Source organism: Sminthopsis crassicaudata, chromosome 4 (assembly GCF_048593235.1).
Source record: "Sminthopsis crassicaudata isolate SCR6 chromosome 4, ASM4859323v1, whole genome shotgun sequence".
Lineage (NCBI taxonomy): Eukaryota > Metazoa > Chordata > Mammalia > Dasyuromorphia > Dasyuridae > Sminthopsis > Sminthopsis crassicaudata.
This window is the reverse complement of record NC_133620.1, coordinates 142,366,624-142,384,470: the sequence shown is the minus strand read 5'-3', so window position 1 is coordinate 142,384,470 and position 17,847 is coordinate 142,366,624. Positions and strand designations below refer to the sequence as shown.

The following is a 17,847-nucleotide window of genomic DNA, read 5'->3' as shown; positions in this document are numbered from 1 at the left end:
TTGTTTTTCCCCCCTTTGGGAATGCTTACAATATCAGATAAACTGGATTGTGAACATTTTAAGAGTAATCTCCTCTACTAATTTCATGCTACCATATTTAAAAAACATTCTGCTTTTAAGACTAATGGTAGACCTTCTGGAGATTTGTTTGGTTTACAATTCAAATTCAGTAGTAAGGGTTTCTTAAAACGCTTTTGTGCTCAAATAGGTTTTCTAAATGCCATAACATTTAGGTATTAGTATACTAAGTATATAGCAGTATACATACATAGATTTATGCTTCATTAAGGGAGAATGCATCTGTATGTACTATAAGAAAATGAACCATACCTATTAGGCTTATTGTATTTGATTTATTAGACACACCTGGATCTAACAACTTTAATCATTGCAGGGTTGGGGGGCGGGGTTGGAGAAGCAAGAAAGTAACTTTCATTCGGATTTTAAAATTTTAATTATCATGGCACTTTGAATACCACACATCTGTGGAGAGCTCACTTTAAGAACTGTGAAAAATGTTGTCTTTAGAAGAAATTCCAAATCACTTGGGTAAAGATTTATGCAAGCTGGTTAGCTTTTGTAGTATCATTTATCATGTTGATTGATGAGAAAGGCTAGCAAATACTGTTCTTGCAAGTTAATCTGGTTTCCCCCCTTTGCATTTATGTATGATATTAATCTGCAAATGTTAAAAGGTTAATATAGTTATACTACTAGTTGTAAGTCTAAAAATCTTTTTTTAAAGAAATTTTATCAACATGTACATGTAGGACTATGGGAAAAACAAATAGAAATTTCTTATTCTCTAAACTATTTCATTGGTTCAGTTTAGATCTTTTGAAATGAAAGAGACTTTGAAAAAAAAGTTTCAGCAAACCTTGCAGGTAAAGATTGGTGCTTTTTTTCATCTACATGTATTTGTGATTTTTTTCATCTTTTTAAAAAGACATTTAAAAATAGTTTTTTGGAGTTTTACAATTTCCCAGGTTTTCCTTCTTTATCTATCCCTTCCCCTTTTTCTTATAACAATGAAGAGGGGGGAAAAAGGCACCAAACCAATCAGTATATAAAAGAAATCTGACATTATATGCTGTACTCCGTAATGATGCAAAAGATTCCACTTCTGTAAAGGATTGGGGAGATGTTTGTTTTTCATATTTCTTCTTTGGGGCCAAGATTGTTATTTGTAATTTTGTAATAGTCATTTTTGGTTTTGTGGTTCTTTCCATTTATACTTGTCATCTTTGAATATATTGTTTTCTTGGTTTTTCTTCTCTTTTCACCAGCTCATGTAAGTCTCCTTTGTTTCACTGGATTCATCTTCATATTCATTGTTTTTTGCAGGCATTATTACACATTTCATTCAGGAGCCACAATTTGTTTAGACATTCCCTAATCGGCATGCATTTATTTGCTTTTCACTACATTCTTGTCACAAAAAAAACTCTGCTTCACATATAAGTGAATACCCGTCAATGTGCTCTTTTTGAAAGTGGACATAGCATATGCACACGCAAAAAAGTTCAGAATTACAAAATAAATTAGTAAGAAAGGTTTTCCTGGCTGACTGATCAGTACTGCTACTCTAGGAATTGGTCAGTTGTCACAATTATGTTATTAGTAGCTCCTCTCTATTTTGGAAGTAATCAAATCTCAGTAATTGTTGTTCCCCACATCCCCTATTTACTTCTTGTTGATTGGTTTTTAGCTCCCCTTTGTGAAAATCTTTCCTTTCACTTGGCAGTTGTCTTAATACAAATGTAGAATTCACTGCAGCTGCTTGTGATAATGCACCTTCTCCTTCATATACCCCACCCCCTCACCAGACGCCTACTTATACACACAAGCCCTGAGGGGTTAGTTTGTCCTTACAAGTATGGCCAATTCAGTTCAACAAGCATTTTAAAAAGCACTGATGCTAGGTACTAGAAAAAATAAATGTCTGTTTTGGAAAGTTTCACAGTCTTGAAATTATCCTCATTTTTTCCCCTTTACTCTCTTGATTTCCTAAGCTAGTCAGTTTTATTCCAGGATATTTCCTTCTTGTCCCCTTCTCTGCACTCACCAATACCATCCTATTTCAAGATATTGTTACCCCTCATTTTTTACTCTTCAACTATTGCAGTCATGTTCTAATTGGTTCCCTGACACAATTTTCTTATCTATCCATTTTCCACATAACTGCTAAAAGCTCTTTTAGAGCAGGGATTGTTTCAGATTTCTTTTCTTTTCTTTTTTCTTTCTTTCTTTTTTTTTTTTTTTTTTTGTGGTTTTCTTTGTTGTTTTTATCTCTAGCAGTTCGTGGCTCAGAGTAGTTGCTTGATAAATTTTTGTTGATTGAGAGATCTTGCTACTCCCTCTTGTGTCTTGTATAAAATACAAATCTCTCTGTTTTCAAGTCCTTAGAAATTCCATTGCAGTTCATTTTCCTATATGTTTTTTCATTTCTCCATGTCCCTACTTGCCTCCCCTCTGAGATTATTTTCCAACTATTCTGCAAATATCATCTTTATATTTTTGCAGAAGCTGGCTGTGAAAAAAAAAAAAAAAGCTAGAATCTACTCTCTCCTCTTGAGTTAGCTTTTTCTTCAAGACTCCACTCAAGTGCCATCTCTTCCAGGAAGCCTATCCAGATTCCTTCTTGTTAATACCTTGCTCTCTCCTCCCCCATCCCTTTATACACTTTGTATATATAGAATAAACTTGAGATCCAGGTTCAATTTTATTTTGTATTTACTCCAGAGCCTAGTACAGTACCTGGTTCATAACTGGCAATTAACAAATATACTTGTTGGATGAATAAATAAGCATTTATAGAATATATAAATAAAGAAGAGAAGTCACATTGAGCTAAAGATTCAAGAGTGACCAAGGCAAGATTCCTTATCTATCTCTGGAATAGAAGTACAGCTTGCTTTTAACATTTTTTGGTGGGGTTGGGGGTGGGGGGAAAATGGAGAAACAGAATTGTGTATTGATTTCTGTAATGCCAGACCCTTTTGCACTGTATAGCTGCACATTTTATTCATGTCTAGTAATACATAAATAGGGAATGAATTGAAGATAGTAAGATTTTTGTTAGTGATGCCATGATACTGGCCTAGAGCATAGCAGTGTTCCAAAGTCAGTGGGCCTTTGTTAAGCACCACTATATGTTAGGCCTCTCACTTATGGCAAAGAAATCAGTTGATAAAAGTTTACACTGATGTATAGATATAGAGGTCCTTAGGTGGGTCTGGAGTCAGGAAGATCTGAGTTCAAATTGAGCTCCAGATTCTGGTGGTTTCTGGGCAAGTCAACATTATGTATAAATAGATAGAGCCCTAAACTAGGTTAAAATCTGTATCTTGATTCTTTTACTTTTCAGGAGTATGACTTTCCTAAGGAAGACAAAATTTATTCCCATCCATGCAATTAAAGAAATAGCAAAAGTTGTGAATGTTACATAATAACTTAAAAAAAAACATTTCATCACTAAATAACACATTGCATCACATTGCAAACTTAAATATACAGAAGCTACAAGGAAGATGAATTACATAACCCTTCCTTGATGTTTTAATAGAAAAAAGATCAAAGAAAGGAAGGGTATTTATTAATTGAATTTGTGAGTTAACATCTTTTGCCTGCCTTACTGTTCTAGCTTTTTTCATTAGGCTGATGACTAATGTCCTATCTAACTTTACACTTAAAATTCTTAAAATAAGTGATGTTTTAAATAAAATGAAAACTTGGAATGAAATAGAACTAAGATCCATTACTACTTTTCTTTAGCTCAGCAGTCATTGCTTCAGTCCTTTCTGTTGTAGAGAGGAATTGTTGGATTTGCTGCCCCTAGAGGTAGCAATCTGATACAACAATTAATATTATCCATACAACAGTATTGCAACAGTGGCTGTGAACTGCCTGCAAATGTGTGGGAGAAGCTGGATAATTCTACTCCCAAACTGCACTTGAGGAACTTGGCTGGATACCAGACATGGCTGGGTTTTTTTTTCCATGGTGGGTAGCAAGGAGGTGAATTTAACTTAAAGAAACTGACTTGAAGAAAGGAATGTGTATATTTAATGAATATGCAAATGAATTTTTTGTTATTTTATTCTGTGTATCTTGATGTATTTTTTCCATTCTGAAAATTGGATTATTGCATTGCAACCCTAACTTCCATTTTGTATTTTTCATCATCATCATCAATTATAATAAGCTATGATAGTTAATATTTATATATCACTATGCTAGATATTGTGATAAGCTCTTTACAATTATTATTTCATTTGATCCTCACAATAACCCCTCAAGGTAGGAACTTTTATTATCTGCATTTAATATATGGGAAAAGTGGACAGAGATAAAGTCACTTGCCAGGTTTGACTACCCATTGTGCCACCCTGCTACATCTACTCAGAGAAACTGAAACAGAACTGGATTGAGAATTCAGGAAATCAGACTAGATAATCTCAAACAATCAGCTGGAGCTGTTAATATTTTATGGATCTTTATTTCAGCTGTGATAGTTTTCAAGAGAAACCAGGGCTGGCTTAAATATATCTACCATTAACAATTTGCCACGTGCTTCTTATTAATTATAATTGGCATTTTTATACTGCTTTGAGATTTGCCAAGTACTTTAAATATGCTATAGCTTTGAAGAGCAATCAACTCTAGGTTGGAGATCTATTATTTTTTTCATTTCACAAATAAGGAAACTGAGGCACAGAGAAGTTAAGTGACTTGCTAAACTGTCATTTAGGGGTGCCAGGGGTGAGTGGTAAACAGATTTTTCCTGACTGGAGTCCAGGACTTTGGACTAACCCACTGGAGAAGGCTGCCTTTCTAGTTGGGAATCCTTACTGGAAACATTTCTATACTGCCTGCTATGAACAAGGCACCAAATACTTTATTAATATCATCCCAGTTCCATGTCTTAATGTTGAAATGTTTTATAACTGGTTAAAAACTGTAACTCTTTTGTGGTTATAAATTGTTTACCTTGTTAACTATGTTGAATTCATAGATAGTACAAGTGTAATGATAATTTCAGTTTTATAGGTGGGGAAACTGAGGTGCTTAGAGGTAACTTTCATAGGCAAATCCTTTAACCTGGGCAGTGGTGGAGTTGAACAATGATCTCTCAGTTCTATCTAATGTTCTTTCTAAGTAAGATGAAGAGGAGGTCTTCCAAGAGCTGGAAAAGAGCAGAAATGTGGTAATACCCTGGAGAAAGAGGACAGGAATTCTTCCTTTTTTAGTTTTTGGTGGAGAAATCTGTAAGAATATGTAAAAATGTGCAAGAAGCTGAAAGGCTGGAGAGTTTCACATATGTCTCTGAATGTTTTTATTGATACTTACAAATCATTTTTGATGAAGGGTAACATCTGAATTCTAGTGACTAGTTGCTTCTCTTTAATTGATATGGGGCTAGAAAAACAGCTGTGTCAGGAATGAAATAATATAATATAATATTGAGTCCAAACTTTTTATGCATCCTAACACATTCCTAACAATTCCTGCTCTCCGCTTGATCTTGCTGCAATTGGGGCAGGGGAAAGGGGAGGGAGGGCTGTTTTCCTTTAACTGAACCATGTGACTGACTTGGTCATCCTGCCAAGTGAAGTAAGAGGTGCTTTAAAACTCTCCAGCCCAGAAAAGGGACAGACCACAACGGGATGTCTATCCTGTAATTAGACTGCTTTTCATATCAGGCACTGAAGGAGTGAGTGAACATTGGTCAATCTGTTCAGGCAGCGTGTGCTCTCTTTGGCTGGTCTGGAAGCTGTTGCATGCTTCGTTCTGCTTAAAAGAAAGCTGCATAGAATAAAATAGCAATTAGGCAGCCCCTTCGCCTGAGAAAGGAATCAAGGATTTCTGGAGACCTGCTGTTTAATATGCTAGGGACCATAACAATCACAGGTGAGAGAAGTGGACTTGTAGTGTTTGGGGACTGCAAGTCAGTTAGCTGAGTTTGATATATTTGCATGTCAAATTTTATTCTGTTGACCATGATGGTCATGTTCATGTTTGGGGTGTGGCAGGATGCTAGAGTATTCTCATTGAGTTCTGATGACTTTAGGTAAGTGTTCATTTTTGGGGGGGAGATAAATGTACAAAGAATATTTTGAATACAAGAGATCCCCTCCTCCTTCAAGTGTGTAATTGATACTAAAATTGTGTCTTAATATTCTATATTGCCTTTACAGTCAAAGAGAAGGTTTTCAAAAGAAGGTTTTTTTCAAAAAAGAAAAATTTGGTTTTAAATTTATTAATACATGCTAAACCAAACTAATTATGATGGAAAGAGCTTTTGTTGCCATTATTTTTTAAGAGGGATTCTCATAATAGGATATAATTAACAAGACATTTATTGAGAAGTTAGAGGCTATATAAAACTTGGTTTTCAATGTACCAAATAATGTAACTTAATCAAAGTTAAGTTTTTTTTCTGATATTTATGATGCAAAGTTATAGTTTTCTCTAATATCGTAATTCTAATGACATTTAGTATGTCAGTGTACTCCTGAGTTTTTGCTTTCTAGAAAACTGATAGTATGCATATAATAATATTTTCTCAATTAACATCTCTTAGAAAACACTTGATTTTTTAGTTTAATTCTTGGTTTCTGGAATGAACATAGAGACCTTGTCTAAATCTAGTAAATTAAAGGATAAAAATCCCCAACTGTTAAATGACAATTTTTAATCTCCTCAAAATCTCTACAGATTCTTTCATTGCTAATAGCTGCATTTTCACTTGTAGTTTTTCCATGTGGCATTTTAAAGCATAAGCATATATGTATAATCTGTAGAAACTTGTTTTTGCAAACCACCTTTTTTTTTATTTTATTTTAATTTTTCATTGTTTTAATGGAGTGCCACCCCTTTCCCCCCAAAAAAAATCTCAATATGCTGGAGATTGTAATGTCTTTGCTTGTTTTGACTCTCATGCAACATTGTACAAGTCTGGTAGAAATCATAGAAAAATCACTTCAAGCTTTTTCTATTCACACTTTCTTCCCCCCCCCCCCCCCCCCCCATTGTATTTATAAATTGTAGGACAAATCTATCAAACTCCAACCCTGCCTTCAAGGGATGACATTCGGTGTATAACAGCTGGCAGATGGGGGGCAGGGTTTCATGTCTAGAGGTCTACTTGGCTAGTTTGTTTGTGACTGGGTTTTCAATAAAAATAGTTACTTATCACTTACTGTGGCTCTTTATCCTTTTAGTTTTCTTTTGGAGGGAAGTAATTAAATGACATGATGTAATAGGATAGATAGTAAAAGGGATATGTAAGTCTTTTTTTTTTTTTTTTTTTTTAAAGCTCATCAGAAAATTAGATTAAATGCTTTTTGAATTATAGTATAATTTTACTGTGGGAAGGGGGCACTTATTTTCCAGAGTGAATATACAAAGTAGCACAGGGAATGAATAAAATGTCATAGAAACTTGGGCTATACAAATAAAGCTAAAAGAGAATATGTAATCAGATGAAATAATGAGTTTTATTTTGACAAGGAAAACATTCTTATCCAAAACTAATTTTCACAAGTATTTTTGAAATGGTTTATTTTAGAAAAATTAACACTTAGTAAGGCACATAGTATTTAAAGCTGACAGTTTTCATCTTATGTAGTATTTGTTTAAAATTGTTTATTTTAAAAAAATTTGACAAAGAATTCATTCTATTCCATTTTTAGAGCAATATAAAAAATGGCTAGAATTGTTACATTTAAATTTCATATGCTTAAAAGATTATTTCATTTTTATTATGAACTATATTTTAAGGGCATTTTACAGACATCAAAATCCAGCATTCTTAAATTTCCTTCATCTCCCTTCTAATCTTTTTCTTGGCACTGCTCATTCCCCAGATCTGTAATGCATTTTCTCCTCACCTTCATCTTCAAGATTCACTATACTTAGGCAGCACCTTCAGTACTTTCTCTTCAGATTACTTTCCCTTCCTCCCAGTTTGCTAATACCTTCCTTCTCTACTTTATATTTATTTTGTTAATTAACAGTCTGTTTAGTATGAGGGCTATTTTTGTTCTTTCTTGGCATTCCCTATACCTTGGTAGGGCTCCTGGCACACAGTAAGATTAATAAATGCTTGTTGAGTGATTTGTATTACAAATATTTATTTTATATACATATATTATTAGACAACATGGTATACAGCAGTGCTATACTCAAGAAAAATCTCCTTAAGAGGACTAAAATTAAACATGGATTAGAATTTCATATGTTGAGCTTCATATGATGAAGGTTCATATTCTGTGTTATGTGTGTGGAGGAGAAGGGAGAATGCATTTAATAAAATAAATCTTTTAAAGGTCTAAGAATAGCAACTACTTCTTGAAATTGCTGAAGGAGGTAGAGGATTAACCAAAGCAAAAACCTGTAAGTCTTGTGTGTGTGTGTGTGTGTGTGTATGTATGTATGTATGTGTATGGAGGGGGGGCAGCTATGTGGTACATTGGATATAGTACCCAACCTTGGAGTCAGGAGAACTTGAATTTCCTGAATACTTTAGGACTTGAAAGAATGTATTGAGGGAAAAAAAAAATCAGACATTTTGTTTCTTTTCAGGCGACCCCCAAATTTCATTAGTGTCAATGATCACATAGTTGATGATTTTATTGATGGATAGACAAAAAATGAAAACAGAGATAAATGGATTTAAGTTGTGAATCATCAGGGAACATTAAACATGTCTATATATAGTTACTATATATATTTAAGTATATACAGTAACTATGTATAGTATGGTGTGTGTGTGTATGTGTGTGTGTGTGTGTACATATATATATATGTATCTACCCACATGTATATACACTTAATATGTGAGTATATATAAATATTTCCTATCCCTTTTCTTCCAAGATTGGTGTTATTTATTCCCTAAAAATCTTTTCTGACTCTCACTCCACTTACCTGTAGTTAATTGTTGATGTTCTCTTTCCAAATTACCTTAAACATGTATTTTTTCCCCCTTCAGTAAAATGTAAGCTCTTTTGAAGAGAGTATCATTTTTGGTCTTCGTATATAAACAGTATCATGTTCAAAAAAGGCACTTCGAATACATTACAGGGTAAAAGAACTAATTGTCATGTTCTAATTTATGAAGTCCTCAAAAGCAGGTATTCTTAATTTTTTTTTTTCTTTTTGGGTCATGGATCCTTTTGGGAGACTGATGAAGATTATGGATGAACTTATATGCATAAAATGAAATATATAGGAATATATATATGAAACTAATTATACTTGAATAATTACTTGAATACTACAGTTAATTTTTAAATTTTTGGATAAATAATTGCATGGATACCAGGTTGATGCTCTCTGATCCAAAGCATATGCTAGGGTGATATCAATTTGTCAAATGACAAGAAAAAAACTAAGGTATTTCATCTATAATATCTAGATCACTTTAAGAAGTTTTAGTAGTTAAAATGAACTAATAATCAAGATAAATTTTTAATTGTCCAGAATCTAATTAGGATATGATTTGTTCTGCAAAAATCATTTAGAGATCTTCATCTTAAAACATTTACCATGCCATCTTTATGGAATTTTTTTTTTTTTGTTTGTTTGCTTGCAAATATTAGTTTGGGGAAACCTAAATTGATGGGAGTTTCAGCCTCAATACGTTGCTAATAGGCCTGACTCATTAAAGGATCATTAAGCAGAAGAATATGACATACAACAAAACCCAGATATGTTGGAGATGATTACTACTTTCTTTTGAGGTTTAAAAAATGGATTTTTTTTAATGGTAACTAGGTTTTGGAACATGGGGAGTTGGGTGTGTAGGACATAACGGATGGATTTAGAATGTGGAGAATTCTTGGAAAAATTCCAGAGCTGTGTTACAAATCTTTGGGGAAATAGTCAACCAGTTCCAGATGTCGACATGGTTGACTGCAAGCCCATGAAGTGCTTTAGATTTAACTATTACAGGACAAGCTATTACAGACCATCCCTGATCATCAGAAAGTTAGTTTAGCCTCTGCTTATCGAAAGTAAAGGTCAAATCAAGGAAATGGCTCTTAATCTTCTCAAATAATGGATGTGTCAATAATATGCCTTTTTTTCCATAATAAAAAACAGACACATTTCACTAATTTTAAAATAATGTTGACCCCTCACATTTCTTTTAACATTATATTTGAATAAAATCAGACCACTTCAACTCCAACCATTAAACCTGCTTCATATGGAATTATATGTTTCTGAGAAATTTTCAAATGAAATAAAATGTTCTATTGTTATCTCTTTGTCTATCTCTTTATGGGATGAAATTGTGAGTTGATAAAAATGCTGACTGAAAACAACAGCTTATGCCATTAATAGTCACCAGGTGTTTGGGTAGAGCCTTTTTGTGGCAAAGATTTACTTTTACATTCATTTCATTTAAATCATCTTTCAGAAGATTGTCAGTGAATATGCAGTGGGAATTCAGAATGAGGTAGTGCCCAGCAGTCATATACTTTAGTTTTTAGGGCTCCTTGGCAGATGTGAAAGATAATTTAGTTATTTGGAATTATCTAAGAGACAGATCGTGAGTGAAATTGGGAAAATGGGAAATAGTAGTGCATTGGAAATTAAGAACCATAGAATTTTTTAACCTGGAGACTTTTTTTTCTGATTTAATTCTGAGGGCTAGTGTATAACAACTCAAAGGTACAAAATCTTAGATTTAGAACTGGAAATGCTCTTAGAGGTCACGCTGTTAATATTGAGAACATGGAGTATCAGAAGACGACTCCCCCCCCCCCTTTTTTTTTTTTTTTTTAGTTACAATTATGCTTCAAAAATGCAGTTTAAAAAATGTTGAAAACAGGTGTGTGTGTGTGTGTGTGTGTGTGTGTGTGTGTGTGTGTGTGTGTGTATGTGTGTGTGTTCAAATATAAATAGTGGCATTTGACCTTCAATAGTCTCTTTGCTTTTTTAGCTTTTCATTGTCAATTTTGTCAAGTTAGGAATATCATAACCTGTCACACCTCTTCCTCTTGTAGAGAACTAATGGAAAAATAATTGGGCATATTTTAATTAAGCTCCTTATGTATATATCCATAAAATAATTAATTTTTTGAAGTTCTGGTGTTTTTTTTTTTTGTTTGTTTGTTTGTAAATCTAGATAGTGCAATGGATGGAGCTGATATCTAGCCTCAGGCCAGCTATATGACCCCTGGCAAATCTGGTATCTACTTTAATTTCCTCATCTGCAAAAGGGGATAATAATACCTACCCTCCTAGAATTGTTTTGAGGATCAAATGAGGATAATATTTGTACAGTTCTTTGCTAACCTTAAAAATAGAATATAAATGCTTCCTATTATAGAAATGCTTCCTATTATTAAAGAACATAGCATTTGATGTCTTTTAAAGTCATTTGACTTTCTACTAAATAGACCTTATCATTACATCAATATAACATGATTCCAGAATTCCTTAAACTTTAAAAATGCTTCTCATTTTATGGCATTCCCTTCTCCCTTTCCCCCATATCGTTAAACCCTTAAAAATATGTCAAAGGAGCTAAGTTAACAAATGGGATACCTAGGAAAATAAAAAACCTAAAATCTAAAACTGGAAACCTTCATTCATTATGCTTCCTTTTTTTCTATATGAACAAAGGCATCAAGAAATCCAGAGAAGTATATCTTATCCTAAAAAAATAGAAGTAGTAAGAAAACCGTTTTCCTTTCTGTTCCATAATTCACATTTTAAGGACATGATTGTCTAGATAAAGATAAAGGGGAAGTTTATGGTGGAGCTATGCTGTTACCAGATGACAAATTTGTCATTGTCATTTCCTCTCAAATGTTGCTATTGCAATTGGGTCATTGTTATTGATTGGTATGTACTTTCCAGGAAACCAGAAGGATGTCCGGATTGCTTAGTAAGTATGTAGGCAGTATCCCTACTACTTGTTATGATGTTATAAATAATGAATGACAGGTAATGGCATAGGTACTAGATAGATTCAATGGACTTAATAGCTGAAGATGTTGTCTTCAGCAGACTAAATAAACAGAAGTCATTTTATCTATATCCTAATCAACTTATATTCTTTCATGTGTATCTTTCTTTTCTTGATCTAGAAAAGGCAGAAATACTCTATTCCAAGTAAAAATATCATTTGTGGGGGAAAAAAATAGAAAAATGTTAAGTATAAATGCTATTAACTTTTATTCTCAAGCAGGTACAAATCTTTAAGCTTTTGCTGCTGGTGGAAAGTGAATTTATATTCATGTTGAAATATTTGATAAAGTGAGACTGCTACATTGGGAGTGTTCATTTCCAAAGAAGGGTGGCAGCCCTGGTAATAACTTTGTTTAATAAAGCTAATGTGACATAGAGAACTAACCTTGGATCAGAGAAGCTATCTATTTATTTATTTTTTTTAACACATATTATTTGACCTTTGACAAGATATTTAGCTGTCTCAGTGCAATTTTTTTTCCCCGAGTTAATTGGGGTTAAGTGACTTGCTCACGTCCATACAGCTAGGAAGTGTTAAGTGTCTGAGGGCAGATTTGAACTTGGGTCTTTCTGACTTCAGGGTTGGTGCCTTATCCACTGCACTGTCTAGCTGTCCCTCTAAGCAATTTTCTAAGTCCAAAAGATGTAAGGAGGCCTTTACTACGTAATGAAATCACAGGGCCATTCCCTAATCCTAATATCAAGGAAATTAAAAATGAAAGAAAAGTGAAAAAACGGGAACAAAGCCAGTGCATATGACTACACATTAATCCCCATTTTACTGGCCCCCAGACTTCTAAATTATTGGCTTCTAGAGGCATTTGAACTGCCAAATTTAGTGAAGTGAGGAATGCAAGAACACTGTTTAAATGCTGCTATAGCTAGTAAGGGGCTGGCATGTAGATAGAACCCTGAGCCTGGCTTCCGAGCTCAGATATGGCCTTAGATACAAGCTGTGTGACCCTGGTCAAGTCACTTAACTGTGTTTGCCTCAGTTTCCTGATGTGTAAAATGAGTTGGAGGAGGAAATGACAAAGAATGCCAAGAAAACGCCAAATGGCGGTCATGAAGAGTTGGACACAACTAAAAAGTGACTCAACCACAACAAAATAGTGAGGTAAATCCTCTTGATTTGTTCAGCCAATAATAGTATGCATCCTAAAACCCAGTCCTTGACAATGCTTTTTTCTACTCATTCCCTCAAGTACCTGACCTTTTTTGACTATTGGAGGCATCTTAGTACAGGTTTATTGTTGGAATGACATGAGGCACTCTAAAGTTCCTGATTATTTATAAGAGAAGGTATATTTTGCCCTGACACAGCGAGGACATGCAACAAGGACACTGATTTTAGACACCCATCAAGGCTGAGATTTAACTCCATGTGACTGGGACTTTCTTTTTATGCTCTGGGAAGCTGAGGCCAATCAGGTTCCAGGGACAACTGTTGGCATGATGGAGATAGATTGATACTACTTTATCTTTTTAGGTAAAGACTCTCCATGTTCTGGATGGGAGGAAAGAATTTGCATCAGGGAAATATTGGTCTGATCACACTCAGGATTTCACCTTTATGCTAATATGTCCTAATATATTTAATGTTTCTCACTTGATTTGCATTCCTTATCTCCAATGACCTATTAAGATATTTCTTTAAGGATATGTCTATTAAACTTTACATAACTTTTTCTATCTCTTCTTGTCTTTTTTTTTTTTTTATTTTTTTTTTTATTCAATTTGTTATAAGCTTTATTTAATCACAGCTTTCAAATTTTCTTTCAAAAAAACAAAACAACCCCCCAACTCCCTTTAATAGTTTAGTGCTCTAAACATCAAACATTTAACATTTAAAAACATTTTGTACCATCTTTTTGTCATGTTGCAAAAGTTAGTTCTACATTTAACATTTTTAAAGCAAACACTTTTATACCATTTTCTATTCATGTTGCAAGTTGATCTATATTTTCTTTGCTTCTGTTGGCCAAATGAGCTTCAATGATCTCTGCAAACAAATTCCTCTTCAACAGCTTATAGGCAAGAGGTAGAAGCTGACCAATAACTTTGTGAAAATACTGGGAGCCATAGCAAAAAAGGTCTATTCCTAGCTCAAGTCCCATTCCATAGTCACATTCATCATTAGCAAATTGAACAAAAGTCACCATTTCCTGAATGGGGGCAAATGCTTTCAATCTCTGCTCATCACTTGAAGCCTCAACAATCATTTTGCAAATTATTTTAAGATTAGCATCTGTTTCAGGGAGGTCTCTGTATCCAACATCATTTTTATCTATAGGGACAACCAGGCCTGCACTGTGAAAAGTCTTTGTCACTACTTTTTTATCTCTCTGTTTCATGCTCATGCTTTTTTGTTCCAAGGAAAAATCCTGATTTTTGGCTGCTTCTGTTAGTTTTTCATCTATGTTCTTCAAAACATCAGTTTTCTTTTTATCTGTTTCCTCCTTAATTTTTTTCACCAAAAATAATTTGACTGCAGCAAATACATTGTCTCCATTTTGAACAATTGTACAATTTATCTTTGCCTCATTTACACCAACATATACAGGAAGTTCATCAGGTGAGTCTCTGTAATATCCCATGTGAAACTGAGTTTTGTCATCTCCAGTAATAATAGTCTGGAACTCAGGAGGATCATAGTAAAACCTCCAGTGAAGGTTAAAATTTAGGTCAGTCGATTTGTTTTCCACTTTGTGTTTTCCAGAAAGGATATCAAAAGGACCAACAAGTTGGAGTCCAAGGTTTGTTAATAGTGCATCAGCTGGTTTTTCAGGATCAAGTTCTTCACAGAACTTCCAAAAGTGATAGAAATCTTCAGGCATTGAGAGCTTATAGAGATTTTCCACTTCTTGTCGAATATCATCTGAGATATCTGCCCGGGTAGTTCCTTTCTTCTTACTATATTTTGATTTCTTACTCTGCGACCCGGCCCCATCTCGGGACTTGCGCTTCCTGCGGCCTCTCATCCTGCCACTTGCCTAGGGAAGCGGCGGTCCCACAGGCGCCTTGCAACCGCCTCCACTCCGAGTGCCAAGCCAACTCTATCTCTTCTTGTCTTAAAGCTTTCACTCCCAATTTCTCAGTCTCCATATAACACCATTTTCTAGTTACAAAGTTGAATATTTGAAATTACCTTGAATTTTCCCCTGCCTTAATCTTCAAATTAATCTTTTCAAAATACCATTATCATCATTTCACTTCTGTGCTAAAATTCTCAAGTGGAAAACCATTGCTTATAGTAGAGTAGCATTCTTCAACTGGGTGGTAAAATAACTCCATAATCTACCATCACTGTTTCTTTTATTTCTTTTCCAAAATGAACCTTCCACTTTAACCAGGGTGTTTTAGTCTCCTCAAATACACTTAATTTGCTCTCGTTATTCTCCTTATTTTGAAAGCTCCCTTTTGTCTGCCTATTCAAATAACAGTGAAGATTCCAGCACCATCTCAGAACTTACCTTCTTAACCTCATAACATTTATCTCATTTATTTTAGTATCTCATTCTTATTGAAAACACTTATTTGTTTGCTAACTATTTTTATTTACCTCATCTTTAATGGTGTTGTAGCTTTTTGGTGATCTAGCTTTTTAGTGGCTACTCCCATAAACATTTTTTTCAAAGCAGAATATTTGGATCTTTAGTCAAAAAAAAAAGTCAAAGGACTTTTCGTGTTACCTACAAATATATATATATATATATATGTTCAGATTAAACCCATTCTTAGAAAACTAGAGTTAATCCAGTTGACTGCTATTCCTTCAAAATGTAGTTCTTTCCTGTCAATACCAAAAAGGAATAGTCCTTTCATTACCAAAAGTAATAGTCCTTTATTTTTATGGCCCCCCTTCAGTTTTCAATCCCTAACACTTAAATTTTGGGGCCTCTCCATTAAACTGCTAAAATATCTTTCTGTAGGATGATATGAGAATGTGTTATTAATAAGATCCAATGACTTGAAGGTCATTCTTAACTTCTAATTTTTGGTTTCCATGCCACTATAAAAGCCACTATGCTCTTATTCTCCTTTGGATGTAATTTATCGCATGTTCATGGCATCATTGCCCTTAGTTACTAGTTATCTGTTAATTTTTTACTTTAAGATTTCATCTGCTCCTATATATTTTGTTTTATTCCAAAGAAGATTATTCCCAAATCTATTCAATCCTAATTTCTCTCAGGAATTTCATTCCTACAGAGTGAATTGCTTATTGGTCATCCTCTTTTGAAAGTCCTACAGGCATGGTAAAACTCAATACGACCAAAGTAAAATATTTTCTACTACATATATGGAGTATGCTTGATTTCTATTTCTCAAGAATTCTTATAGAATTGGACTATTAGAACTGGATTTTATTGAGCCTTCCCCATCTCTGTCTTCCCCTAATTTGTTAGTATACTCTCTCTCTCTCATTTTACCCAGGATTTTGTGTATGCTGTAACCATATTCTTGCCCCCTCTCCCAAAAGACTATAAGCTTTGAGAGTAGGTACTATTTTGTTCTGTATATTGAGTATCTATGATGATACCTTGAATATATGTTTACTGTGTACCATGCCTATTTAAATTGAAGAGCTCAAGCTCTTCCCAAATGGCCAAGCTGCTATTTAAGAAATATTTTTGTCTAAATTTGATCCTGTGTTTCTATCCTGTAAATTGGTAGACTGGAATTCTTTGAATTAAAACTGTAGGGGGAAAGGAGGGGATTTCAGGATTATAGAATAATTTAGATTTGGAAGTCTATTTTATGGATAAGCAAAGTGAGGCCCAGAGGTCATAAAGAGACTTAATTGTAGTATGGTTTAATTGTCACAGAGATGGGGAGCCAGGTCCTTTGACTCCAAATCCCAATGCTTTTTCCCCTTCTCCATGTTCTAAGTGGTTAACCTTGGCAGTGGGCTCCCTTTCCCCTCCCCTATCTGCCCTATCAAGCAGAAAGCAATGGAAGAATAGGCAGCAATATAGGAGATTTAGTTTATAGGCAATTTTCCAAATTGACACCACCATTAAGATATGTAACCCTGCTGCAGTTGTAAATTGTGATTATTCTGATTTAGAGATATCAAAATAGTATGACACTGCCATCTGCTGTCTTAAAGTATTCATTTGGTTAGAACTGTACACTAAGAAACTGGGGGTTTTTTGGAAGAAAACTCAACTATTAGTGTGATTATATACTAGTATTAGTATAATACTAAGAGTATTATTATATATTAGTATTAGTAGAATACTAATAGTATTAACTATAGTTGAAAATATAAGCCAAGTTATTAAATTGTTTTAAATCGGTAATATTGTTATACTATTTGGATTTGGAATTCTTAATACATTAAATCCTGAATCCTTAATACATTAAAATAACAATTATAATATTGTTAAATCACAAAGATCACATTTTAAAGTCATAAAACATAATTTTTTTGATATCTGACTTTTAAATCATTTTCTTCAACAAATAGTTTTATTTTAAAGATGAGATTAAAAGGTAAGCTTGGCAATTGACACCTTTTCCCATTAAAATAGACTTTACCTTTGTATTGGGGATTTTACAGCTATGTAATCTATGGATTATGTAACCTAGTCATAAAAAATTAAGTATACTGGCAGTTTAAGGCTTTAAGAATTTTGCCCTTTTTATACTAAAAGAGAATTTAAATTCAAAATTACACAAAATTTCTGAGGGGGAGGACTTCATATGTGTGTATGTTTCATGTGTTGATCTGTCTGTTAATTAAAATTTTGAAAGCCAGGAGGTATGTGCTTATCTAAGCTCTACAGAGTTGAGATTTGTGGTGATTTGAGAAGATAGAATTTCAAAACTCACTAAAGTGAGACCTTTAGAAATTGT

General features: G+C 33.8%; 1 protein-coding gene and 1 pseudogene across 2 annotated transcripts in view; one reads left to right on the top strand and one right to left on the bottom strand.

Annotated features, from left to right (window-relative positions):
- The window catches only part of AKAP12 (A-kinase anchoring protein 12), a 120,584-nt gene that overhangs the window by 78,649 nt on the left and 24,088 nt on the right, over positions 1–17,847 (top strand). The window contains exon 1 of one of the 2 annotated variants that reach the window (XM_074309552.1): positions 5,567–5,910. The exons of the other annotated variant lie outside the window; for it this stretch is intronic. Coding sequence (XP_074165653.1) covers positions 5,886–5,910 — 25 coding nt within the window. The 5' untranslated portion in view covers positions 5,567–5,885. Of the gene's footprint in view, positions 1–5,566; positions 5,911–17,847 lie in introns of those variants that run through there. 2 annotated transcript variants of the gene reach the window in all.
- LOC141565856 (histone PARylation factor 1 pseudogene) lies at positions 13,690–15,037 on the bottom strand (annotated as a pseudogene).